Here is a 26,901-nt window from a genome sequence, read left to right on the forward strand (position 1 = left end):
AGAGATACTGTCTTAACGAAATTCAGATTTCTGTCTCACTAAAAAAAACACCAGCATGACTTTCATTCCTGCCTAATTCAGGTTCTGCAGATGACTATTTTTTATCTAGAATATTACAACACAAGTACTATATCCTCAAGTGAGATACAGCTATGCATTTTAGCAAGAGGCAATGTAAGAGTTTTGATGAGGTTATCAAAATAATGTATATTCTCATGGGAATCCTTATTTGAAATGTGTCTCCCTAAATTTGCTTATATGAAACTTCTGCCAAATTAATTAAAATGCTTCCTGTTAAAAAGATGGGTTTCCTTTAAAAGGAAAATGGGAGGTGAATAAATCAGCATAGCTGCAACTTCAATGAACAATGATATAAAACATACTTGTTCTCAGTAAAGAAGGTGGAATCTTCTTGTAGAAAAATCAGAATGAAGTTGCTCAGAAGACCCTACATCATAGCTCCTAGATTCTAATTCCAAGCAAACCAGAGGAGAGACACACCAAAGCAAAACCCACAACTCTTCTAATGCACAAGGGCCTTAACAGTAGAAGAAAAAAAACCAGCAGAACTGAAAAGCCTGCCCTTTAAACCTCGGTACTCCTTTTTTCAGGGCAGTACACAATTATCAACCATCTATCTGCAATATGGCTGTCTATCCAACCATGTGTGGAAGGAGAAGAAATTCTGAATGCTGAAAAAGCAAGTTCTCTAGTTAACAACGCCAAGCAGACTGCATTATGAAGCTTCTGGAGCATGCTTGATGAAAAAGTAGCTCCAGCAGTGCACCTGGTTCCATACAAATTCTCACAAAGCACTCCTGTAGACACAAAGAAGGAAGCAATATAATAATCTCTAATATTAGAATCAAATTTTTACTTTTGGTCTTTGGGTGCATGTGTAAGGTAACCAACTTAAGTATTAGCAAATCATTATTTCCTCTTACTGCCATCGCTTTATGCTTCAGGGGACAGGTACAATACCATTTAGGAGTAACAACTGCAGAACAGGTCCTCTTATTCCTAGAAGCCCTGGGGCTGAGTAACCATAAAGCAAACAAACTCTAAAGAACCTGGAAATCAAACCACTAATTAATTCTATACTGGGAGCTCATACAGGTGAGATTTTTCCAACAACTTGTAATCTGGTCAACTATTATTTGCATTGCTATCCTGTCTAAAGACTAGAATCACTTGCACACATTATGCAAATGCAGAAATATTCATCAAGAACCTACAGTTTAAATAAAACCAAAGTACAAAACAGAGGCACAAGAAAAACATGAGAAAAGAATGGAATAATCAAACCATAAGTACTTCTCCATTGACAGATTATTGGCCTAAAGGTTCAGTCAATTTTTAACACAGTCAAAACAGTGTATGTTGCCAAACCTTAAACTCCCAATAAAAGACAAAGCCCTTCAGCACGACTACTCATTTTCTACAGCACAGAGTAACATGACAAGACAAAAACAAACACACAAAAAACACCCAAATACTGTATTTTTATTTTAGCAGTGGAAGACCTTATATTCTTAAACTATGTTACTTAAACTAAGAAAAAAAATCTAGATTAATGTATTAAAAGGCAGACGCAAAGTTTATTAGAAAATGACACAGCAGTTACCAATGTTTCAAGCTCTCTTATGGAACAAAACAGTATAGTCTGCTTGAAGTCTGGTTCTTTCCCATAGTTACACAAATAATCTCTATTAGAAACAAAGATTCAGGGAGGAGATTCCAAGTACACTAGAATTAAGATCAGAATTCAAAACCATTTTGGCAAGTCAGGAAAAATAACACATTAGAAGGAAGAGCAAATAGCTAAGTAACAAAGTTGCAGATGCAGCTCCAGGGTTTTAATGAAGGGTAAGTAAACAACATCAGGCTGTTGCAAAGAAAGCAACAATGTACAATGATGCACAAACAAGATGTCCTGCAAGGAACAAGAAGTAGTCCTCCATATCTAAACACTGGTAGAGATTCATCTGGAATACTGTCTGTTTAGGGTACCTCACTTTCAGGATGATGTAAATCAAATTAAGGGAATCCAGAGAAGTGCAACAAGAATGTGGGTTAGAAGATGCAAGAAACAGCTGATTTATTTTGGATACTCTTTCAGAGGTTGAAGTCAAGGCAGATATCAAGGAAAATGTCTGCCTTCCTTCACAGCAAACACTGTCCATGACTAAACCCAAATCTGGCAAATAAAATCTCACTCCTCTCAACTCCTTTCCTCTATGTTAACATGGGTGCCTTCCCTCTACATAATTTCATATGTGGAATTGTGAAGAATGATAGCTTTTGGCAAAGCCACTTGAACTGTAAAAATGGAAAAAGCAACGCAGGGAATACTTTAAAAGAAAGTGAATTCCAGGATCATATGACTTGAAACCACCTTATTTTCTATACTTCACCACCACATGAGAACAGGAAACACTGCTCTACCTTTTCTCATTCGTTTTCCTCAGCAGTATTAAGCTTTTATGAGCACAGACAGGCCAAAAGGAACACTGTGTTGGGCCATAAACTGCAGAAACATATTCCCCCGACACGTATTAAAAAAGTACACAGATGGCAGCAGTACTGAAGATAGTTACAATTACATTATAAACACTCGTTTTATACTAAAACAAAGTCATGCCTTCCAAGAATAATTTTTAACAGCCACATGAAAAGACAAACCCATCTGACTTTGCCACTGTAACAACATCTAGCAGTTGAATTAACTCCCTTTTATCAAAACTATTTTTCGCTCTGTACTGTGGAAAGGAGGGAATAACTGAAACAAACAATCAGCCAAGAAAAAATGTTTATGAAATTTTAGCGAGCACAAAAAGGAACTCTGGCCTGTAATTCTCCTTGAACCATTTTTTTCTCCCAATTAAACAATAACACAAAGTCAAAAATAATTTCAAACCACACCTGACAAACAGCAGTATTCACATATATTTGAAATTCTGACCTGTTTAAGCAGATTTTTGTAAGACAGTAACACTACTATATTTAATTGTTAAAAAAACAAAGCTATAGCCTCAGCACAGGGCACAACAATAATGCCAGGTATACGATGGGAAGAACTCTTAATATAAATAGTTTTGTTTGTTTCACTATCACAAAAGTTTAGGTAATCCTCTCTGCACCAGAAGATAATGCGTTTGAAACCAAAAGTTCCAACACAGCTAAAATGAGAATATTCACAATGTCATTAGTGTAAGACACTATGATCTTTTCATCCTCTTGAGTTCATAGAAGGCCAACTCAGTTTTTCAAGAAATTGATGAATTATCTTAATGAATTTCTGCAGGTTCAGAAGCACTATACCATTTTTTCTAAGCAAATAGTTGCAAGTTCTTTTAACTTTTCATGCCACTCCCTAGAGAAATGTACAGACTTCATGAAAAAAAGGGAAGTTTGGGGCAAGGTGGGTAGAGGACAGTTACACTGGGTAAACCTCAACCTTTTGCAGCATGCAGATGGCCTGGAGTTCAGTGAGATTATGTAGAAATACAAAGAACCTTCTAGTAGCAGTTGGGAATGGTATTTAGGGCCACATACCCCCACAAAAAAAATCTGCTTGACCCTTGAGCAATAAGGCACTTCACTTAAATATCAGCAGCTCAAAAGAAAAGGACCTGCACTTTCCATTGAATTCTTAACACTAGAAGCTATTTTGAACCACATCTGGCCTAAATACAGCTAGTAAATTTCTGATAGCTCAGCCTCAAAATATTTTCTTCTGATAAGCTTAGCTTGTTAAAAGAATGGCATTTTGATGCAGTATAATGTATATTTTTTTTCTTAAGGAGAGAAATAAAATTGAAGCAGTTCATTTTTTTAGAAGCAAAGCTTTTCTTATTATAGGTTTGACCAACTTGCAAAGAGAATTCCATTACTGTTTCTGTAACAAAGGTATTAAATATATTTTTAAAACCAAAATTAAAATAAGTCTGCATTTCAGCACTTTGTAGTCCAGATACAAATGCACCTAGAAATCTAATACACCTCTGTAGTTTTGAAAAAAGTCAGCATAAAAAAGGGTGCTACTGTAATAGCAAACCAACTATCCATTTTATCCAAACTTTCTAAATATTTATTGCCAACTGCAAAGAAACTTTTTTTCATAAATCTTCCATTTAGGAATCTGTTTAGCTGTCCATGACCTAGTATTCTCAGATACCAGAAGAGCAATCATGAATGTGCAAAGGAGCTTGTTGACAAATAAAGCAACCATCTGTGTGGAAGCAGAATAAAACAGGAGTGAGGATGAGGTCAAATGGAAATTTCTGATTATAAAGAAAATTAACAGTTGGAATATTCTTTCTTTGCAATAGAAGCACATCAGTCTTGAGACACTTTACTGTAGGAAGACAATGCAATTAAACACACTTAAAGACAGTAGAAAAGGTACTGAAGATATAAATATAATCTATATAAATAGATTTTGAGAAAAAACCCAAAACACAAAACACAAACTTTCACAATCTAAACCCAAATATATATATTTAACATTTGGCTATCCAAAGCAAATTAAAATCTTAGGCATAAAGTTTACAGAGCAGAAAGCATAAGTGAGCATAAAAAAAACCAAAAAATGTGAGAATTGAGTGTGAAAAGAAAACTGACTATGACAGCTTTAACTGCTGTCATATTATCAATACTGATAAACTTAATTTTTAGTTTTTAAATAGAATATGTTTCATCTAGAAGGGAAAAATTACCTGTGGAAACTGTGAGTTTCTTAACTACTGTTAATTTATTTAGTGTGGCAAGTAGAAGCATTAGAATAACTACATATGGTTTGTCTTTCATTTTCACTACAAATCACAAGTGAGAGTCTCTCCTCAGCTATTTCATATTCTCAAAAAACCAAAAAAGAACAAAGATACTATTATACATTTGCTGGTAAAAATGATAACCAACATGCTTATGATAAATAACAAAGGTCATATCACAGACCTAAAAATACAACCTAGAGAAAAGAGGACAGTGTTGTAATTGAAGGATTTACAAAGCAAGTTTCACCTTCAGTGTCAATTTGAGATTTAAAAGAATGCTTAAAGCAGTTTGGTTTTGCAACTGCCACTTTTAATGTAGTTTTCCATGGAGATGTCTAGCCAGCTTCACACATTTTCTCAAATACTAACCAACCAGAAGACCAATTTTTATAAGTGAAGCAGTTAAATCTCAAGAACAATTGTAGTCATACTGAGGTTTAGTTTTAGCTTTTCACTTAAACAGGAAACATCATTTCTCTCTCAACCAGCATCAACACTAAACTACGTTTACTGACTGCCACTTAATAGTTTATGTATAGGTTCCTAAGAATCTGTAAAAAAGAGAAGAAAGAAAATCCAAAGTGTATTTTGTTTTCTATTTATAGGAAGGCTAAGGAAATCATGAAACTCGACAGGAAACATACGGGACTGATAACAGCATCACATATTGTAACAGAAAACATTCAGATCCAAATGTTTAAGTACAATCTAAAAGAGATAAATTTAATGTAAACTTCTCATATAGCTTTACATATTCAATGGATTTCTAAAATAGAGGACTGTTTGATTTATAGTCAAATTGTCCTTCTCAGTTACTGGTAATTGCTTTTGATCTAGCTGCCTCACTTCAACCAAACTTGGCAGAAAAAAAGCTGTATGCAGAGAAGGGGAAAAAGGACACTGCTACACAATGCTTTATGGAGGGAAAAGCTTCAGTGACTGTGCAGTCATCACTGACTGCCAGGTGGCTTGTCAGTAGACCAAAACTGACCCACACTGTGCTGCCTCTTGCTCTCACATCATTTAAAGATCCTAGGATGGAATTGGTCTTACTGCTAAGCAACTTGAAAGAAGGGATAAAAAAAACCCTAAAAAAGTGGGCATCATATTTTGCTTTTTGAGAAACAACTTGTTTTACTAATGTCTGTAAGAAAACAAAGCTTTGTGCTTCCTTGTACTTTACCAAAAAATTTTAAAACAATAAACCCATTCATTGAAGCAAAATTTTACAACCACGCAACACTCAGTAGCTAAGACAGTGGCCATTCAATTAATAAGCTGGGGTTTATTTCTCATCTCAAAAGATGGATTAAATTTTAATTTTGTAATTAATGCTAGTCCCTTTTGAACATCAAACTCAACACCCTGACACCATGAATACACTATCATGAACAGCCAAGAGAGTTTATAACGCCAACAAAGAACTGAAGAACTGAGTTAAACTCATTTGAATTCTGGCATAATGTGGTAGGACAGGGCAGCTCCAAATTTATTCCTATGTGAACCCATTACTTTTTCAGAAAATGGGAAAGAGGCCATTTAAAAATACTCAGTGACAAGAAGCTATTTATGTTTATTAATGCACTCCAATGATTAATTATTCCAGTAAGAAGACACTCTTATTTGAAGTCTGAACTTGCTTAATTCAGCTTCCAACCACAGAACTGTGGTATACCTTTGCCAGCTGAAGAGAGGGCTGCTTTTATCAAATACTCTTCCTGGAGTAGGTACATATTAACTAATAAAGGGGCTAGGCTAAATAGAAGTAATAACTTCATCATAATTACTAAGACTCCTCTCCCATTTTCAAAGCTGTTCTCTGAAAGCTCATTTTTTTCCACCACCCTCCCTGGTCTGTTAACACCAGTTTGTAGTGCTTCAGTAACAGTTACAGCTAAACAGGTAGCACACAACCTCCTTATTTCTAATTCTCTTGCCCAACTACTCAGAGGTTTTCCACCAGACCTCTTACAGCCAAAAGCACTGACTTCAAGTTCAGCTCCTATCAGTCATCAACTTCAAATATTTTTCAGTCTCTGAGTCTCCCTGCTTGTTGCTCAACTTTATTTAGTTGCACTGATTCTATCATGAAATCAGGATTACTTATTTTTTAACTTGTCCAATTTATTAGTCATCTAAATCACTCTGCAACCTTACTAATGTTTTTAGTCCTAAATTTATATACATGATTTTCTAGGTAAATAAAAACATCTGGAATAATTCCACCACAGTTATTTACAGTGAGAATCCTGAACACCCTCTGAACTCCAGTAGCAGAGATCAATGCAATGGCAAACATACCTCTAGTATGCACCAACACTTGCAGATGCACAACATAATCCTGATGTTGGATTTTGCATGTTACTCATACACAGCCTGACCTAGGAATCCATTTGCAAGAATGCAAATTTTTAGCTAAGGCTCCCCTAGAATTCTTCATAGGAGTTGCTGCAGCATATTTTGTAACCAAATTTAACAAATCTTTAAAATGCTCTAGGACCAACCAACAAGCAATGTGTGTTTAAATATGGCAATAAATGAAGCTACAGTGGGATTTCCATTGTATAAATTGGAAGCATACATATTCTCAAAACACCTATTGATTAGGCTTATAAATCTGTATTTACATGTAATTACATGGATGTTTAAAAATTTTACTTAAATGTAAGACATCTCATGAATCAATTAAAAAAAAAGAGCTGTGAGCTGCACACAAGATTCTGCCTAAAACCCAGAAATTCCTTACCAAAGTGTTCGGTGTGAAACAAGGACAGACCAGCACAGCAGGTATCTATCACAAATCTATCACAGCAAACAACTTAGCTTTAAGGTAACAAACTTTTAAACCTTCCAGTTTTTACATTCTTCTTACCTAGAACAAGTAAGGATTACAATTTCACATTGTCCACTTTTACACCATCCCTCTTACAATAAGCAGGGCAGAAGCCTGCACTGTCTGAGGTTTCAACATTTTAGAGAAGGTGAAAGGGGTGTCAAAAGGAGAAGAAAACAGAAAAACGGTACCTTCCCATCTCCCCCCCTTTCTCAAACGGCTACATAATATTTTCCAAAAATACTAGAGTGTACAGAGCTACACACATTTCTTTCCCAGCTTTTTAAAGCACTATAAACACTACTGGGTGCACCAACTTGGTTCTCATACCTGAACTTTAAAGGATGTTAATTTTCTCAGAAGTGTCTAAAAACTACACACAGCTAGAGGAAATCCATTCCTATTCAGAAGTTCCACACTTCTGAAGTGTGTATTTCTGGTATGACAGTTGCTGTGACCCCAGAAAAGTCAGAAGGAAAAGGCCTTACCATTCTTGCTCAAGTTACTGCCACAGTTTCTCTCTTATTCTGGAATGCTGAGTAGGTTACCTGTACTAAGAAATATAGCTGCCCAGCACAGGTTTTTATATCTGCACAAGAACCAAGATCAAGAGCCACAGCATCCATCCCATGAAGTGGCTCACTCATGGCAACCCACAACTACTACAGGAGAATGTGGCTCCAGAAGGTATGCAGCAGAGCTCAGGGATGTGTTTTCAGCTGAAGCTCCATGACAGCTGGGAGGCTCCTTGCTGGGGAAGGGGGCAACCAGCAGCCATTCCTCCTGCTGCTCAGATCCTTCTTTGGGCCACCACATACCCTGTCCAGTTGTACAAGTTGGAGATGGGTTTTGTAAATTCCTTCAATTCTTGTTAAGGTTGTAGATGAGGGAAGGCGATGGCTTTGAAAGCATCTTACAGTGCAGTGGGGATGGAAATATATGATCTTTAAGCTCCCTTCCAACCCAAGCCATTCTATGACTGAAGATATTTTGAAAGGAATCTGAGGGTCCAATGGGCCACATAGCCCAAACCAGAACCTCTCCAAAGGAGGTTTGGAAGAACCTGCAGTTAGTAATATTATGCTCTATTACCCCAGGCAAATCATATAACAAAGGAACACACGGATACATTTATCCATCTTACATCTTCTAAAGCACTTTTCAATCAGCCCCACCCAGTCCCTGCCATGAGTGTCCATGTCTTCCTTCATATTGCATGGGCAAGTTCAAACAATTATTTGCTGAGCTGTTACCTTGCTTTCTGCATTAATTAGCATACATGATCAGCCACAAACACCATTACTCTGCTTTAGAACATAAGACCTTCCAAGATTCAGTCACTGTTCCCCTGTTCCCCAACTCTCTTTCAACCAGTACCTTTAAGATTCCTGATAGAAGCTTTTTCTGGTTTTCATCTTCCTGTCATTTTCACTATTTTCAGATTTTATAACTTGACACTGTAAGGCAAAAATTTAAGAAAGGAGGAAGAACTTACTGGTATTGAGAACTCCTCCGCCAAATACTTCAACACTGATGCTCCTCTAGCCAAAAAGTTACTTCTCTCTGCCAAGTTGCCCTGGAGCTTTGTGTCAAACTCCTTTCTGACAACTGAAGCGACAGAGTCAATTATTATGAGTTTAACTTTCTTAGAAATAATTTCTTCTTCCAAAGACATAATCCTAGAAAAGTGAAAACAAAAAACATCCAGTCATTGATAACAATATTTACACAATAGAACCATTTTATAACACTGAAATTCTTCAGATAAAAGGTTTGCCTCAATAAGCTGAAAGTCAGCCCTCTTTTTCCCCCCACACAGATCACTTCCGCTAGTATCCACATGTATTGAAGAGATTTGGTAAGGAATCTGAGGCTCCAATGGGCCACATAACCCAAACCAGAACCTCTCCAAAGGAGGTTTGGAAGAACCTGCAGTTAGTAACACTATGCTGTATTACTCCTGAATTACAGACAGTAAGTTAAGTGGACATTGAAATTGCCTTTTTGCTTACAGTAGCAGTGTCCCATTTCCAACACCAGAATTCTTAGTGTCCTTATATGCAGAAGGTCAAACCCATTTCCTCCAAAGACTATGCCAAACCTAAGCCATTGATAACATGCTGCTAGCTGTTCTATAATAAAGTTACACTAGAAGAATAAACTATTCTTTGAATATTCTCCCTCTAAGACAAAATAAAAAGGTGATGCTAAAAACAATTTATTCTTATTACAAAATGTGTTCACAAATTAACATAAGGTAACAAACAATGTAACAGTACAATACTGCCAACAACAGCATTCAGGCTGATGGCTGTTAAAGGATGACTCCTTCCCACTGCTGGAAGTAAACTCTGCTTTGGAGGAGCAAACTCCTATTTCATAGAAAACACAACTCTCATATTACAGTCTCTCCACAACCCAAGACAAGACCTGTCACATGAACACTCCCCTTTAAAGGCTTACAGGGATCAGATTATATGGAACTCTGCCTAGGAAAAAAATCAGAAAACATCACCTGAATTAGTCATGTGCTATGAAATAAGAAGAGCAATGTCAAGTTTCTGTAGCAGTTTTACTTTGTGGGAAATCATGTTGTTATCAACATGAAAAGTCCTTAAAAATTTAATTACTCCTCAAAAACAGTGATATAAAACAAATATTGTTATAGAAAATCCAGACAGAATGGGGTTTGTTTTTTGTTTTTTAAACTGGAAATGAATACCTCTTCAGTACACTGCTACAGGTCAGCTCTTGATACAGGTGAATGCTACTGGTCATGCAGAATAGCTTCTCATCTGAGTCAAAATAAGTTGGGAATCTGGTACTTGCTATCTCGATCAACCTACAAAACAAAAAAAAAAAAACAGAAGACAAAACACTGCAAAAGGAATGTAGGATGAGGCAACATGAAGCATTTACAACACAAACAAAGCAAATGTCTGAATGATAAGCAGATACCAAGTAATACTGGAAATCTCTCTCAAAGGAGAGGCACATATTAGCAGCCAGACAAATACTGGAAGTCAAAACAGTTAGGGCTTCTTCTCAGCAGTGCTAGTGCACTAGGGAAAGGCACAATGTCTGTACAGAAAGAAACAAAATAGCTTATATCCTGTAGGAGGAAATGCAAAAGGTGATAGTTACTGAATGCAAAGTTCTTTTGAGTATTCCACAAGAGGTTCCACTCAACAGCCAAGCATTACCCTATTTCAATTATTACATCTAAACATTATTTTCATTTAAACAAATGTACCCTCCAACTCAAACCACCTTCCCCTTCCACCTTTATCATGCAGTGAAGTCATGAAGTGGACCTTGTGTCACCACTGAAACTTAACAAGCTGACAACAGTAGAGCTATTACAACATACAGCCAACAAGAGAGCAGGACTGCAAAGAACAGTCCGGTTCAGCTGCAAGTACTTATATAAAGAAAGCATGCCTGCCAGAGCAAAAGAAAAAATTCCCTCATAATCTCTCCTTAAAACAAGATCATTTGGATGGGAGACTTTCACCAAAACCATTTCCATTGTACCAGTTACCTCTTCGTAAAAAAGGGCTTAAAGAAAAACTTTAATACACTTTTAATACACTTTTTAGAATGTAACAACATTTTTTATCAAAATACAGAATTAGCATTGTGTCACAAAGTGACTGTGGCTCCAGCTGCCAGGCAGCTACAACTGACCATCCATCCGTTCAGATAGCACAGGTACAACTAGCATGGCATGACATCATGAAATGACTCAACAGTTTAAGTGGCTGCTTCACTGATAGAACTGAAGGTAGAATTCTATGATCAAATGTACTCCATTACCTTATTAGAAAGTTTAATGCCTTTCAAAACCTTGAATTACAATTGTTAAGCATACCACTGTTTATTATCTGAGTAGATTAGTGAAGAGTATCAGATTAACTGGTGATAAAACAAAAAGAAGCCAGAGGAAGTTGGATGTTTATTATCTATCATCAAAACATTTTTATATTCAGAAACTGCTTTGAAGAAACCCCTCACACAGATGGAAAGCTAAACAATTTTACTGATGCGAAGCTAATATTTTCAGTAAAATCAGAGTTCATGCATAAAAACCACTAACTGGTATACATTTTAGGTATACCATGCTGAGTGACTACAAACTCTTTGGAAGATAGCGGAAAGCAGTTCAACCTCTCTGAACACAAGGCAATCTTACGCAGGTCCTTAAGTAAATGATCCAAGCAAAATTCATAGCTACGATCTGAGCACTGTAATTCTTTTTCAAAAATGAGGACATTTTAATAATAGAAAAGAAACGTAATTGTTTGTATTTTAGGCAGACACATCGCAACCGCCTATAGCTTGAGAAGTGTGGCATCTAGTGGATGATACCTGCAGACACAACTTATTAGCAATATTGATGCTTTTTATTTAAGTCTCTTTCATTAAAAGCCCAAAACATTAAAGCTAGATCAGAAAAATACTTTTAATGGTTTTCATTTGGTTTAAACATAGAAACACTAAGTTTGAACATTAATATGCTTGTCCTGAGCAAGCAATTTCATTAGAATAGTCTGAACTACATTCATTAGATACATCACTTATACCAAATCTTATCCAGCAGAACTTCCAGAAAATAATGTTTAGATGTAGTAATTGAAATAGGATAATGTTTGGCTATTGAGGATCTTGTCTTTCCATTTGCACAATTAATCATGCAGACCATTTGGGCAACAGCCATTCACCAGTCTGCATGTAATGAGATCTCCGCACACTCACTAACGGACACATATCATAAAGAACATCATTACACAGGCTGACTTAAAATGACACACAACCACCTTGCTGAGATCACAGTGCTATTCACAGAGCTCCATGCTGGTTCAAAGTAGTTTAAAAACTAAATCCTCTTTGTCATGAGGAGATCAAAATCTGCATAAAATGTGTTGTCTACAGTCAGGGAAGAAGCCCATAGGGTGAAAACAAAAATCCATTTGTTCTCAACTTTGATTCACAGAATTTGTATCTAGAGTTTTGCACAAGCAATAAATACGTATATTTTTGGACTTTCTAAGTAAGTCTACCATGTTTTCAGTTAACAACTGGCTAGAGTTGAACTCAATTGCTACAAAGATGCTAACCATTTTGATTTCCAGACTTATACCATTCCATCTACTCATCCTGGTATCCATGTTCTGACAAAGCTGAAGGATGGACACCATCTTCACTGTTACAGCTTTCTTTTACATGAGAAAAAAAATATGTAAACTACAGAAACCAGTGGCATCTCAATTCTCATCACTCTTCTCAGCATTACTATTAGATTGAACTAAACTGCCATGTTAAAGAATAAACAATAAGACTAGCAAAGTTTATGGAAGCAAAAAGCTTCCTGCCCTGAAGTAAGACCTGCCAGGCAAAAAGAGGAAAAAAGAAGTGCCTTATGTACTATATTTCTAGAAGCAGCACATTACAGCCCATTCAACAGCTGTCACTCAGCAAATCTCAGCCCTAAAGAGCAGCAAGGGGACAAACACTCTCCTCCAGCTTCCTGTAGAGACTTTGGAGTTTTAAATAAAACAGTGACAGCTAAATGTCTCCATTAACATATTTAAAGTAAGTTGTTATTAAATGGATATTTGCCCCTTTGTGTTTAGTGTTAGAACAACTAAAACAAAGGACAAAAGTCTCTACTATTTGCCATTTATTATTAATACAGGGTTATAGAATCAAAAGATAATTCAAGTTAGAAACAGAACTCAGGAAATCTCCAGGCCAACATCCTGTTCAAAGCACAGAGTCAGAAGTATTTACTTAAGGGTTTTAGCTAGTGGTATTTTGGAAGCCTTCAATGATGGATGCAACACAACCTCTCTGGGCAACCTTTTTCCAATTCCTGACTGTCCTTAATGGTGAAAACCCTTCTGCATATATCAGCACAGAAAGGGATTCCAATATATGCCTGCTGTCTCCCTGCCATGCACCACTGTGCTACCTTCTTGATGGCCTCCTGTCATGGGCTGAGACTTAGACCTTTAAAAACCATACAGTGCAAGCCTCCAGAGGCTAGAGATGGTTCAGAGCAGACAGAAAATTGTCACCTTTTGGTATTTCATTCCCATAATTCTGTTACCTTACTCTATTTAAGCTGGCAGCAAAGCCAGCTCATTCCTCCTTCCCTCTCTTCTCCCAGGGAGGCAGTGCTCTCTTATCTCCTGGTATTTTCACTGCGCAATCATGGCCCGGGCAGGGGGGTGTAGTGCAGCCTTGATGGGCCTCAGGAGGGAGAAGCAAGGGGGAGGCACTTCAGGCCTGACCAGCTCTGAACTAGCCTAGCAACGGCAGGGAAGAATGAGTGCTGGGGCTTATGGCAAACCCCAGGTGGGGGAAGAAAAGGAGTACTAGGCTTTTGGTCTGATTTGGTGGTTTGGAGAAGGCTTTGGCTTGATGGATTTTTGTGTATTTTATATGCATTTGCACTGCTTTGTGTTATAGTTTGCAGTTATTAATAGCACCTTCCACTTAATCTTCCAACATATTCTGTTATTTCTATCCAAATCCTGTGTGAGGTCTGTCTCTAATTATTTTGTAAGTAATTTTAGAGTCTGTCTTCCCCCACTGCTCATTAACTGAAGACACCTTCTCATTGGTAGGGCAAGGCTGCTGTTAGATCCCCCACAAAGCCTTCTCATCTCTAGACTGACCAAACCTTCAGTTTCTCCACAAAGAGAAGTGCTCTAGCCCCCAAGCCTCTTAGCAGTCCCCTCCTGAATTCCCTGCAGTTTGTCATGTCTTTCTCACATCAAGAGCCCAAAATTGGACACAGCATCTAGAGGTAGTCTAACACTCTCCCAAGAGACTGCAGAATACAAAGTGTAAGACACAGCTTGTCATCTGAAACTGTTTAGCTGTCATTTCCAACTGAGCAATATCAAATATTGTCATCCTTAGTAATAATGTTATTTTTACAGTGTTTCCTTTCTACATCCTACTTGAATATGTTCAACAGTTTTGTTTTCACATCCACTTTTCCTTTCCTTTAGCATTTCTTCCAAGCAACAAAGTGTTAACTTACCCATTAGGTCCTATACTTTGTTTACTATCTGTATGTCAGGAACTTGAAATAAAAACTAAGTGGTACATTAGAATGGAGAGCATGGTAGCTTACACAGCCATTGCTTGAAGTTTTTCTTTGATATACTACACTTCCAGTTTGAAGTCATTCAAAATTCTGTGAAATTAACTTGACAAAACCAGAGTTAGAAACTCCACCTTCTTATCCATAGCCTTAAATAACTGAACAATGCAAATGCATTTAATATTCCAGATTCAGTCTACTGTTATAACTAATACCTAAGTTATTTCAACTAACAATTTTCTGTCCATTTTTCTAGAAAAACAAGGATGAGACTAATATACTTCATGTATACACACACCCTTAATATCTTTTAAGCTCACTAATTTCAAACAACAGTAACAAAGGAATAGATATCTCAAAACCATTGAATTGTCATATTTTAGAAGAGTTGGTAGCTAAGTAAAGTAAATCATATGTCCCTTAAATGAAATGCTGCAGAATTATTTTGGCAGTTAATCTGTCAGTTAACATGGGAAGAGTGGGAACCAACACATGCATACATCTGTAACTCTCAAACACACATCACACTGTTTCCTGTTCATTTCGCAATTAGAAGATATTGTAAGTGACAGCTCAGCAGTTTCAGTCACATGGGCAAAGCAGAAGATATTTGAAGAACCAGAGATTTTATACAGGTAAGAGAATACAGTACTACGTAGTCGCTAAGGATATAGGACAGATGCAAGGTGACTGCAGAAGGAAATCAGAAGTCCAGAAGGAAAGGCAGGGCAGCCCACTAAGCAAAACAGGGCAGAAATCTGAAGGAATACTGGTTATGAAAGTTCCACTGTTCACAGAAAAATCTCTACTTCCCTTTGTACTCACAACACTTGGCCTTTACATCATCAAAACTCTCCTGCTAACTCCACAAACTAAACTGCACAGAAAGATTGCAGATATGGGACTCTTAAGAGCATTTCTAAATAAGAGTGCACCCATTCACCTTGTCACACCACATCTGGAATCTGCAACATCATAAAAATTAGGAGGGTAAGCAAACCATTATATTAATTTCATCATCTATGGAATAATTGTATGTCTCAGATGAATGCTTAACAACTACCATCGGTACTTACTTTATAAGTGGATCATTATTGCTTAGAAAATACTTGAGGGTTCTAAGATAAAAGGTGCTAAAACAGTTTTAAGTGTGTGGTTTAGAATTCTGCATCTTACCTTTCAGCACTGAACGCAGACTCTGTGTCAATGTATATAACAGCCCCATCTAGTCCTCCCATGCTTACAGGGAGTGTAGCCACAACACTCAGCATAATGCACAACTGAGTTTTGCCACAACCTGGTGGGCCAGTTATCTGGAAGAAAAAAAAAGTAACAAAGGAGACATGCACAAAAAGATAGAATGCAGACCACAGAGAGCCACTTTCAGTTACTTTTGGATCTGCACCTTGCAGCCAAACTGATTCTCTGCATGAACAGTTTCTCTTCAGTGTTATGCTTGTACTCTACTTATTTGACATCCTTTATTACATCTCCTCTTTGAGGTCACCTACTCTCCCCCTCCTTTTACCTAATCTTCCCTAGAGCCACACCTAGTTCTCCATCTCCTCTGTGATATTTTCTAAGGTAGAACATAATTAGAAGATTCACAGCTGACTTGAATGTGAATAAATGACCTCAACAGCCTTCAGAGCTGAAAAAGTTTAGACTTGTACACACATGTAAATGACTGCTTAGGAATCATCATTATCTTGGTTACAACCAGGTCCTCCTTGACAATCACAGGAATAATTGCTTATTTTCTGTAAAGACTGAATGTTCAATATGAACCACTTATATATATAAGAGATTTTATCTGCCCCAGAGACTACACTTGGCTGTGCAGCATGTGTTTTGTCATTGGTGTTACCTCCCTACTAACGTTTTTCAACATGAACACCATTTAATGAGCCAGACCTGCTTGCCAATTTTAAGCTTTCACCTGCACTTGCTGTAAGCCTGCTGCAGCTAAGCAGCTCTTCAAAAAGCACGCTCAACTTGTGTTCCAGTATGATTTTTTTAATCCAAGAGGAAAACCACAAGGATCAAAAGATTACATTGTTTGATGAGATCTCCACTTGGAGAGCAAGATTTTTCTACTACAGATGGCAGTATGCTGTTCTTTATCCACTGTGGATCTTGCAGAGATTGTAAATGAATGTTGGCCTCTGTGTTCAGAGAATCATACGTTCATTACTGCTACAGTGGGTTTTTAAATACAGTATCATATTGTCACTGCTTCTGCGACTGCAGATAATTACATCTAAATACTAAGAGCTGAAAAACAGCATATACAAAGTTGAAGTGACTTCAGGCACTAAAATCAAAGTAATAATGGGTTCATTTTGTTGCTAGTTGAGACTACGTAAAAGTAAGCCTCTCTGAGGAGTTAAGTTGCAAAATGAAGCACACTTCTTCAAAATACCTTGTATTGTCAAAACAAAGGCTTAAATAGAAAGCTGTTTAAAAAAATAAACCTTACAACAGCCAGACACTCAAAAATCAAATTGACTCTTGAGCCTAAATGCACAATAATTTGTCTGAAGTACAAACAATATACTATAGTATTGCTAGGGGTTTGGTTTAGGCAGCAGCAGCATGACTTGAAGCACAGAAAATTTACAGGGGAATTACTGAGGGATAGCATTAGCTACAGTTACACACTAGTTGCTGTGAACAGTTGGTTAAAAATCTCTCTAATCACTTTCATCTTTATACAAAGCCTGAAAACCAAGCTGTATCAGTCAATCTACTTGAAGCTTTAATGCAAGAGAAGCATTAGATGATTTTTGCTTAGAAGCACACTGCATTTAGTGAATTACAGATGAGAGATCAATCATCCTTATGCAATTATCTGGCCCACATCAAGTGCACTTAAATTGCAAAACAATAGCTGCCACATTTTAATATGAACTCCAAGCGTATATAAAAATTCCAGAGGCAGCATATATTCCTTAGACTGTGATAGCCAAGGAATCTCATCAGCTGTTTTTAGTTAAAAAGACGACTTGAAATGAATGAGGGGGGGACCAATCCAGTTGTTAAATGTTTGGACAACTATGAGACCACCTCATAAACATCTGTAGCTTCAGCCTTGCCCAGGAGGTGTATTGGAATCAACATTTATTTCAAGTGGCCGATATAGTTCTGCAGAGACACTGCAAAAATGTCTGAGGATATTACAATCATATCAGAGGAAGTCAGGGAGCTAGTAAGCCAAAGGATCAAGAGAGAAGATCTATTCGCAAAGACAACAACACTTCCATCTTTCATCAGCATTCCTTTAAAGGGCATTAAATCACAATTTTAAATAATCCACAGTAAACAATTTTAAAGAACTACCATGTTTTATTGTAGTTACCACATGTACAGCAAGTGTTTAACTACACCATCCTCATTAAAAATAATAATTTGTCTAATTTCAATCAAATGCCTGCAAAAAGCTTGATTAATTTTATTCAACATTTGATATGAAAAAAATTTAAAAAAATAATCAAGTTCACTCAAGACTACAACAGTTTAAGTTATCTCTGCCTAATAAAATACAGTTCTATCTTTCAATAAGCTACACATTTTCTTTGGCACATCTGTAGGGTTTGGATGAAGTCTCAAGGAGTTAATTCTTCTCTAACTACCAAGGTATTAAACTCTTCAACATTCATAGTCATCACCTTAATTTTTCCTCAAAGCAGTTGGCCAAAATCTGTAACATCTGACCACAAAATTTAAGCTATGGTTTAATTCCCAACTTAAAACCTAATAGTGGTTTGGGGGAAAAATGGTTCAAGACAGGATAATGCAAATCAAAGGCCTCTGGCAATCAAAAAAAAAAAAACCACTCTAGCTGTAGAAGATATGACCACAAGTCTTAATTCCATGGCTCATATATTTGAATTCCAAATTTCCAACCACCCTCACTGCTGAACAAGAAGACAATGACTTAGACATACCAGTCAGGAAACAAATGCTGCACAAAATATACTGTCGAAGAGAACTCCTCTCAGACTTTGAATATCTGCCTCATAACAAAAATACTGAAGGGCAATCTGCTGGTCAGCCATGCTCTGCTAAGTTGCAAAAGACCAAATTAAAATGATTAAGTTCCAAAATCAAATGAATGCAAAATGAACATGACCTGAAAGTGTTCACAAGCTGCGGTACAGCATCAAAGCAGCAGCAGACGCTTGGTAGCTTTCACCTAACAATGATGTTGAATAACAGTTGCTGCCACCAACCTTTGAAATTTTCAGATATCATGACTCTTGCAAAAGTGCTTTTAAAAAAAATCTCCAGAACCAAGTTTTAAATGAGAAATTTAGTTTCTGCACAGTTAATTGTTCTCTGCCTTCACATGTGCTGAGAAACTGCTAGATATGTGCCCTAATTGCTTTCTACACCTAATACATAAAAAGCAAATAAACAGTAATACACTTTTTTCAGATGCCTCCAATCTCTCAAGTTAGTCTTCTAATTTCTGGAGTCTACCTAGTTCTCTCCAGAACATTGCTGATGAAATAAGTTACTACTGCCAATCTAGCTTGAGGGTCCAACCAAGTCCAAGGTAACGGTGGAAGAGCAGAGTGCTTGCAGTCCTGGTCTCATCCACTAGATGTCTTGTACAGACTTAAGCTTATCTTAGTCACTCAGTGAGATCACCTATTGAATGTAACTGCACTGGGCAGATCTCTGCATTTTTAACCAGAACATGTTAGAATACAAAAAAAGCTTAACATTCAACGGTGTTTAGCAGGTTTTTTCAGAGGAAAACTTCATGTCACACCTTTCCTGGTGCAGTGCATTTCATTTACAATCAGACAGAAATTCAACCTGTCTTTGAACACACTCATTTCCACCAGCTACTTTCAAATACATTGATACATATGGAACATGATCACTTAAAACAGCATTCAGCAAGTTTCCCAGATTTTCTCATGTTTAAAAAGATAAATGTTTTAAGGAAAGAATCAAAAAAAAATTAATTTTGAATATTGCATTAATCAGCCAAGCTGAGAAGTATTACAAAATACACAGCTCTAGAAAACTTTCATTTACTTCTTGAAGAGCATTATTTTATACCATCTCAGGAAAATCATATTTGACATTCATGTTTTGAGATCAACTGCTTGCAAAAGTTCCTATCCAATTTTCTTATAGTAAATTGGCAACAAAACTAGGCCTAAATATGGAGAAAATACTAATCCTGACAGTCAGGTGTAAGTTCACCGAGGGTTTTTCAAAATGTATGAATATCTGAATGGTGTATATTCCTGCACATCACATACCAAGAAAAATACTCAAGTGTTTAAAAAGTAATATCCACTTATTACATACACATTTACTAGAGCAGAATCCATTATGGTCCAAACTCAGTGTTGCTTAAACACTAATGTGGTTTCTTTTCACAGATTTCATACATGATTTCTATCTCAAAAGCAATCTAATTTGATTACAGGATGTGGGGGAAAATGCATTTTCCTCAGAGTAAGATTTTTATAACTTCTCATTTCTACTCCTCTGCTATGGCAATTTGCCACAGTAGACAAAGAAGAGCACTTGGTAAGGACTATTCAAGTGTTCATGGAAAAAAGGTTTCAACCTGTCTAAGTTCAGAGTGTGAGGCACAGTATATATTTTTCCACTCATTTCAAGTGCGTGGCTGAGTTCAGAACTTGAAGAAGGCAAGCACAGCCATGCTGCATAAAACTTATGTCCATCTGTCTCTGGATTTTGTCTCTGCTGAGGGCCTACAACAATGGCATGAGGAGTAATACAAGATCAGGGCACTCATATTTCCCTATTTCTGGCTTAGCAAATTAAGTCAGACTGCATCTTCGTATTTCTATAATACTCCATGTCTCCCATACACAAATCCTGTCTTTCCAGATTATAGAAGCTATGCAAATTGTTATCACTTTCTGTGAAGTGATAGAGAAATTCAGGTAATAAAAGATGAAGTGCTCCCACATAGTTAAAAAGATTCTAAGAAAAGAAGTGGCATTGCATCCAAAGTTGATAGTGTGCCAAAGTTACAGACACATGCAATTTCTAGTGCTGCAACATAGCCATAGAAGACAGACTTTCATTACAGTCCCTTTTACAAGAATGCATTCTATATTTATTGCATAAATTAGTTACATTTAGATATAAAAGCTATGGAAAGTCATTCTCATGTCTATATGCTTCACATTTTTGCCCGATTGCTTACTGCAAAAAGTGGTGACTTGGGGTGAAGTCAGAGTGAGTCAGTACTGAAATAAACTCCTGATTCATAGAATGGTTTGGGTTGAAAAAGATCTTAAAGAGCATGTAGTTCCAACCCTCCAGAATGGGCAAGGACACCTTCAACTAAACCAGGCTGCTCAAGGCCTCATCCACTCTTGGCCTTGAACATCTCCAGGGAGGGGGTAGCCACAACCTCCCTGGTCAACCTGTTCCAGCATGTCTCTACTCTCAAATGTAAAGAATTTCTTCCTAATATCCAGTCTAAATCTGTCCTCCTCAAGCTTCAATCCAGTCTCTCTCCTCCTAGCACTACAAGCCTTTGTAAAAAGCCCTTCCCCAGCTTTCTTGTAGGCCCCTTTCAGGTACTGGAAGGCTATTATAATGTCTCCCTGCAGCCACCTTTTCTCCAGGCTGAACAGCCCCAACTCACTTCCCCACAGGGGAGGTTCTCCAACATTCTGATCATCTTCATGGCCCTCCTCTGGATCTGCTCCAGCAGATCCATGCCCCTCTTATGCTGAAGGCATCAGAACGGGATGCAGTACTCCAGATGGGGTTTCACAAGAGCAGAGTAGAAGGGGAGAATCACCTCTCTTGTCCTGCTGGTCACATTTCTTTTGATGTAGCCCAGGATACAGCACCTTGTGTTCTGACCATGAAACCCCACTGCAACTTTCCCACTGTAAAATCCACCCAACAATTCTGCCAGATTTCCTAAGAACATTTTCATTTTTTTAAAAAAGGAAAACAGGGTCACCAAATTTTTAAATTCCAGCCATTTTCTTACTTAACCAACACACTGAGAAAATAAAAATAAACCCCCCACAAAAACACAAAACCCAAACAAACAATAAAACCACACTAAAGAAGTGTAGCCTCTACCAATTAAAAAATAGCACTTGTCACCCAAAATTTTTTGTGTATTTTGTGTTTATAACTCCTGACACAAGACAGTCCAAACTATCTGTGACTTTTAGGTATGATGCACAACTGCAGCAGAACATATCAAACAAGTTACCTCTGTCAGGGATCCACAGGACACTCCACCATGCAAGACTTGATCCAAACTATGAAGTGTGGTGGATAAAAAGGCTGAAGAAGGATCACCAGCCTTCCTCAGTTTCATTTCATAAGCCTACAAATGGAAGGAAAAAACCCACAAAAATCAGAAAATGCCTTTTTTTCCCTGAAGGGAAATACAGAATTCCTTGCATTTTCTTTCATCAACCTGGAGTGACCTAACACTTGCCAATGTGCAAACTACTTCCATCTTCAGCTATGGAACTCTCTAAGGTCACCATCCTTCCTCACATTTGTATCCCATTTATAGCTCACAGAGTACAGGTAGAAGTTTGTTGCATCTTCTTCACCACAATATTAGATAAGACTTTAATCATGATGTGTTAAGGGTTTTCTCTGCTGCTATTCAATAGGCTTGCATCTAACCCATGAAACTACTTAACACTATATACAACCCAACATGAAGAACACCCTAGCCAACATTTGTTACCAATTTGAAACCACCTGGATTCAAGGAAAGGTTTGCTAAAGAGTTCCAAGTCCTTGAATAAGCCTGGGCTGATTCTGTAGCCATTCATAATTTTCCATTTTTGTGAGGAAGACTAGTCAAGACAGGGCAAGTAGAGAAATGAAAAAAAGAGTCAGAATTCTTAGTTCCTCCACTGCCTGGAAGAACTGGCCCAAGATCAGAACTCTAGCTCATAAAAATGTTCATTTGGGGGATCAATTTAAACCAAAGAAGAAACAACAAAGTGGAAATGCCCATCTGGAAACATGTTTCCAAAAGAAACAGGTCTTGCTTACACCTTGAAGACGTCTGCTAAAACTGACACTTCCTCAACAACTGAGCACCCTGAAAATCACCAGTTTGATTTGTAAAAGGAACAGTCCAAGATCTAAAGGTTGTTGCTCTAGCCACAGTTAAGAGTTTGCAGAGCTTTCAGACTCCTGGTCCAACAACAGAGATTCTCAAAGCCCTCCCACAGCATATTGCCATCACCTGCTGAGTTTGACCACTCCAGGAAAACAGATTGTTCTGTCCCTGAGAGAAATGCATGCATAAGACTTATCCCAACTTAAGATAGTCTGAAAGGAATATGGTGTACTGTCAAAGAACCTCTACAGGAATCATAACATTGGCCTAGATGATCTTAAATGTTTTTTCCAACCAAAACGATTCTATGATTAACTGAGTAGATAACCACATTGAATCCTAGATGGTTTTGGTCCATACTACTTGGGCCAAGTAAACATTTTTTGCTGGGGTTGATCAGAAAAAAATCGAGGTAGTTCTACCAGCAGGCTAAGGTAAGACATTTTGCATCTTCCTTTTTTATGGTACAGTTCTTTTTGTGACAGGTAGCTTATTAGAATAATATTTGAAATTTAGACTATTTCTGCTGAAGAAAAACAGAAAACAGCTTTTAAGACACAGAACAGGCCAATGCAAAAACCCAGCAAATTTCACCTCACCCAAATGGATTGGAGTTTAAGCTCAGATTCACTTTGAGTGAATATATGCACTGTTGCAGAAGGATTTGCAGCACACTTTAATCATTTTTGTTTAACCTCTGAGAGGGCAAACCCTGTAGATCATGGAAACAATATTCTAGTCTAGCGTCCCACCTAACATGGACTATAAAATTTTACCCAGTAATTTCTCCATTTGACTCAATAAATTAGAGTTGAGCTAGACTGTCTTTCAGAAAAAAAAATAAATGAATCAATTGTTAGATCAGGAGTCCAAGTGAATGAAAAATTACCACTTCCTTAGACAATTCTTCCCAGTAATAGCTTAGGGATTCTTATTGCTTCCAATTTCAGGGATTTATTTTTTAATTTATCTTCCAGTCACTGGATTTTGTTCAGTTTTTTGTTCACCTAGACTCTAGAGACCTCTAATAATACTTATCTTTTTCTATTCAACATGTAATGTGATCAAGTCACCCCTTAAATAGCTTCCTCTCTGATAAGCTCAGTAGGCTTTACTCAGTAAGTCATCCTGTGAGGCTATATAGTAAAACTAATTTCTGTAAATCTTGGCATACTCTCAATTTTTCCTGCCAGTGCTTCCAATGATATATCTGGAAAGTATTTTTCCTTTATTTGCAACTCCTATTTTTTTTTTACTCAAAGATACTGTCAAACCTTCTTGCTACATCAGTCATATTTCATGATTCACTCTGACCTGAAGTCTGTTTGAAATCCTGTGTTTGCAAAAATCCAATCCACATGCCTTAAAACTAGCTAGCATCCTCTGCTTCTAGAAGTACAACTCTGTACTGTACACACAGAGCTGGTAGTCTATCAGCTGGTTCTATACTAATAGCTCTCGATAACTGCTGTCTGATAAGCTTCAGTATTTGCCAAGCTGCTCAAAGGAAGTTGATTCAGTAGTAATGTGTGGATAACAGGCAAAAGCAAATACTAGAACACTACTCAAAACTTCCATCTGTCTTCAATTTAGCAGTTATTGATGGAAAATTAGAAAATTAGCTAAGTTTTAATCGATTTTTAAGATTCAGATGGACAGGGTGCTTAGCCATGCTTTTCCCAAATAAGGTTGGACCATGATGAACCTTGAGGTCCCTTCCAACCCAATACTCTAAAATTCTATAATATTAATTGTGCATGTTAACAACTTTAACACAATATGTTTCTGAATTTAAAGTTTCACATTGTTACTGCTACAATTACTATGCCAATTACACATAATAAACTTTGACATGCCATCTTTTCTCTTTTTTTTCAGGAAAAATACGCTGCATTGACACAGGTCAGAAGTGTCCTTTTTTGCTCTTTTCCAAAGACACCACTTTCAACATCTTTTCACCTGAATTCAAAAAAAGAAAACAAAACCTAGCCACTACAGGTGCAGCTACCACCTGCTTCTTTCTTACATTCTCCTCAGGCAGGCTACCTGTAGCCAAAGCCACACTATAGCTCATTTACACGGACAGAAAAATTCCTCAAGAAGTCACTTTCAGGATCACTTCGTTTCCTGGCACTAATTTTATGTCTAAGACAAATCGAAATTCTTATTATTTACTTGTATTAAACAATGGTGGGATTTTTCATTTGAAGGGCCCAACCTAAGAGTAATTTGTATATGCTAGACTGCAACAGAAAACATCGTATTTCCCTACTGCTCTCAGGAACAGTTCTCCAAGCCTAAACAATCTCTTGAGGATACAATGCCTAATAAAAGTCTCTGCATCAAACTAAAGTGCATGAAAGACCTAAAATTTCAAATAAAAGTATTATTTCATTATATTCATTGTGCAATCCAAGTGAGACATCCAAGCCTTCTGGGTAAAAATATATTGACATTGTTTAGCTTTTTCCCCACATACTGTATCAAAACCACAATCAACACAAGCATACTTACAGTCTGCATTTTGGGAGCACAAGCTCTGCTGACTTGACAAACAAGCTTCTGCACATCATAGTAGCTCTGTCCTGTCACCTTCATTAGCTCCAAGAGGGAAAGACATAAAAAGTCCTGAAAGATGATAGCACAGTTCAGAGAGCTCAACCTAAAAATCAAGACTGAAGACTAACATTGATGCAATTTACACACAATTAGTATACATGCCCCAGGTTTACCAACTGTGCCACGTTGTACAGCATTGTGCTATACTCCTCTCATCTTTCTCCAAGACAAATATATTAAAATAAGTTGTGTTTGTATTTTAAAAGACAGACACAACAGACCAAACATTCCAGAAACATTTCTTATTCATAAAGTCACTATCATGGAAAAACATTCAAAATACATGTCTTCTAGATTATAGTCATAGGACTAGATTTTCTATTCATTATGTGCACTACTAAACCATACAGGACCTCCAGGCTCTCTTCAGGCTCTCACAAGAAGAACTTCAGAACATACTGCTGAATCAACTCATAACTGACAGTGTCACCACCACAGCACCTTCAAACAACAGATTATGTAAGATACAAGTGTTTTTGTGAAGTGTTCACAACCATATGTCTTACTCTGAACAAGTAGCAGCTGCACACCCCTGCTAAAATAAAACAACTTCAGTTGCTTTGGAAGTGAAGGTATTAAGTACATACAAGTTTAAACATTTTAATTAGGCATATATAATGTTTTAAAGATGCATTTTTACAAGGAAGCAGGCCAGATGGGCCTGAAGTGCTCCCAACTTTAAAAAAAGTAAAGCTCCCCAGGAATTAAACTAGAAAAAAAATAACACCCACCCCCAAAAAAAAACATCCCTCACAAATATGAAATAACTCTCACCTGACAGGTAGTGATCTGATGGCGACTCAGCCTTTCACACAGCTCCTCAGACAACCTTGCTCTTCTCAGTTTCTTAGCAGCCATGCTCCCCACTCTACAGGGTAAACAAAAATTTTTGAAAGATACTCAGAATATGACTACGCAGACAATTACACTCACTTCTTGCTAAAGAACAGGGAACTATATACAAGTATGTGTGTGTATATACACAAAAATTTAATGTGATCCAGACTTCCCATGAGTCTGTATCAAATTAAATTATACTACCACTCTGAAAGCAGTTATGCTAATTATTGACCATATATGAGATCATACAAAAGAGTCAGCATTGTTTACAGGAGAGATGTTTCTAGGATGTATGAAAAACGGAAATTACCCCGTGGTGAACTGAACAAGAACTCCTCATGCTCTACTACACTGGTATGAAATAAGGTTATCTTTGGATGCCTAAGCTCAAATAGTAATCACAGTAAGACTTTAGCACTAGAATATGTACTGCTAGAACACAACATTCAGTTCTGGTGAGCCAGAATTTGTGACAGATGTTACGAGAACAGGAAAGACCCAGAAAGACTGAAGGGCTGGAACGATACTTTAGCATACAAGACTCAAGATGGTCAGACTAGCCAAACCCATCTAATATTCTATGTAACTATTTACAAAACAAACACTT

At 37.2% G+C, this 26,901-nt stretch overlaps 1 protein-coding gene across 2 annotated transcripts in view; it reads right to left on the bottom strand.

The window, feature by feature from the left end:
* RAD51B (RAD51 paralog B) overlaps positions 1-26,312 on the bottom strand; it is a 379,361-nt gene extending 353,049 nt beyond the window's left edge. For both annotated transcript variants that reach the window (XM_054400247.1, XM_054400248.1), the window contains exons 1-6: positions 26,229-26,312; positions 25,350-25,463; positions 21,960-22,076; positions 15,899-16,035; positions 10,331-10,450; positions 9,104-9,287 (exon numbers count right to left, since the gene is read on the bottom strand). In XM_054400247.1, coding sequence (XP_054256222.1) covers positions 9,104-9,287; positions 10,331-10,450; positions 15,899-16,035; positions 21,960-22,076; positions 25,350-25,463; positions 26,229-26,312 — 756 coding nt within the window. The remainder of the gene's footprint in view (positions 1-9,103; positions 9,288-10,330; positions 10,451-15,898; positions 16,036-21,959; positions 22,077-25,349; positions 25,464-26,228) is intronic.
* Positions 26,313-26,901: the final 589 nt, after the last annotated feature.

This window comes from Indicator indicator, chromosome 4 (assembly GCF_027791375.1).
Source record: "Indicator indicator isolate 239-I01 chromosome 4, UM_Iind_1.1, whole genome shotgun sequence".
NCBI lineage: Eukaryota > Metazoa > Chordata > Aves > Piciformes > Indicatoridae > Indicator > Indicator indicator.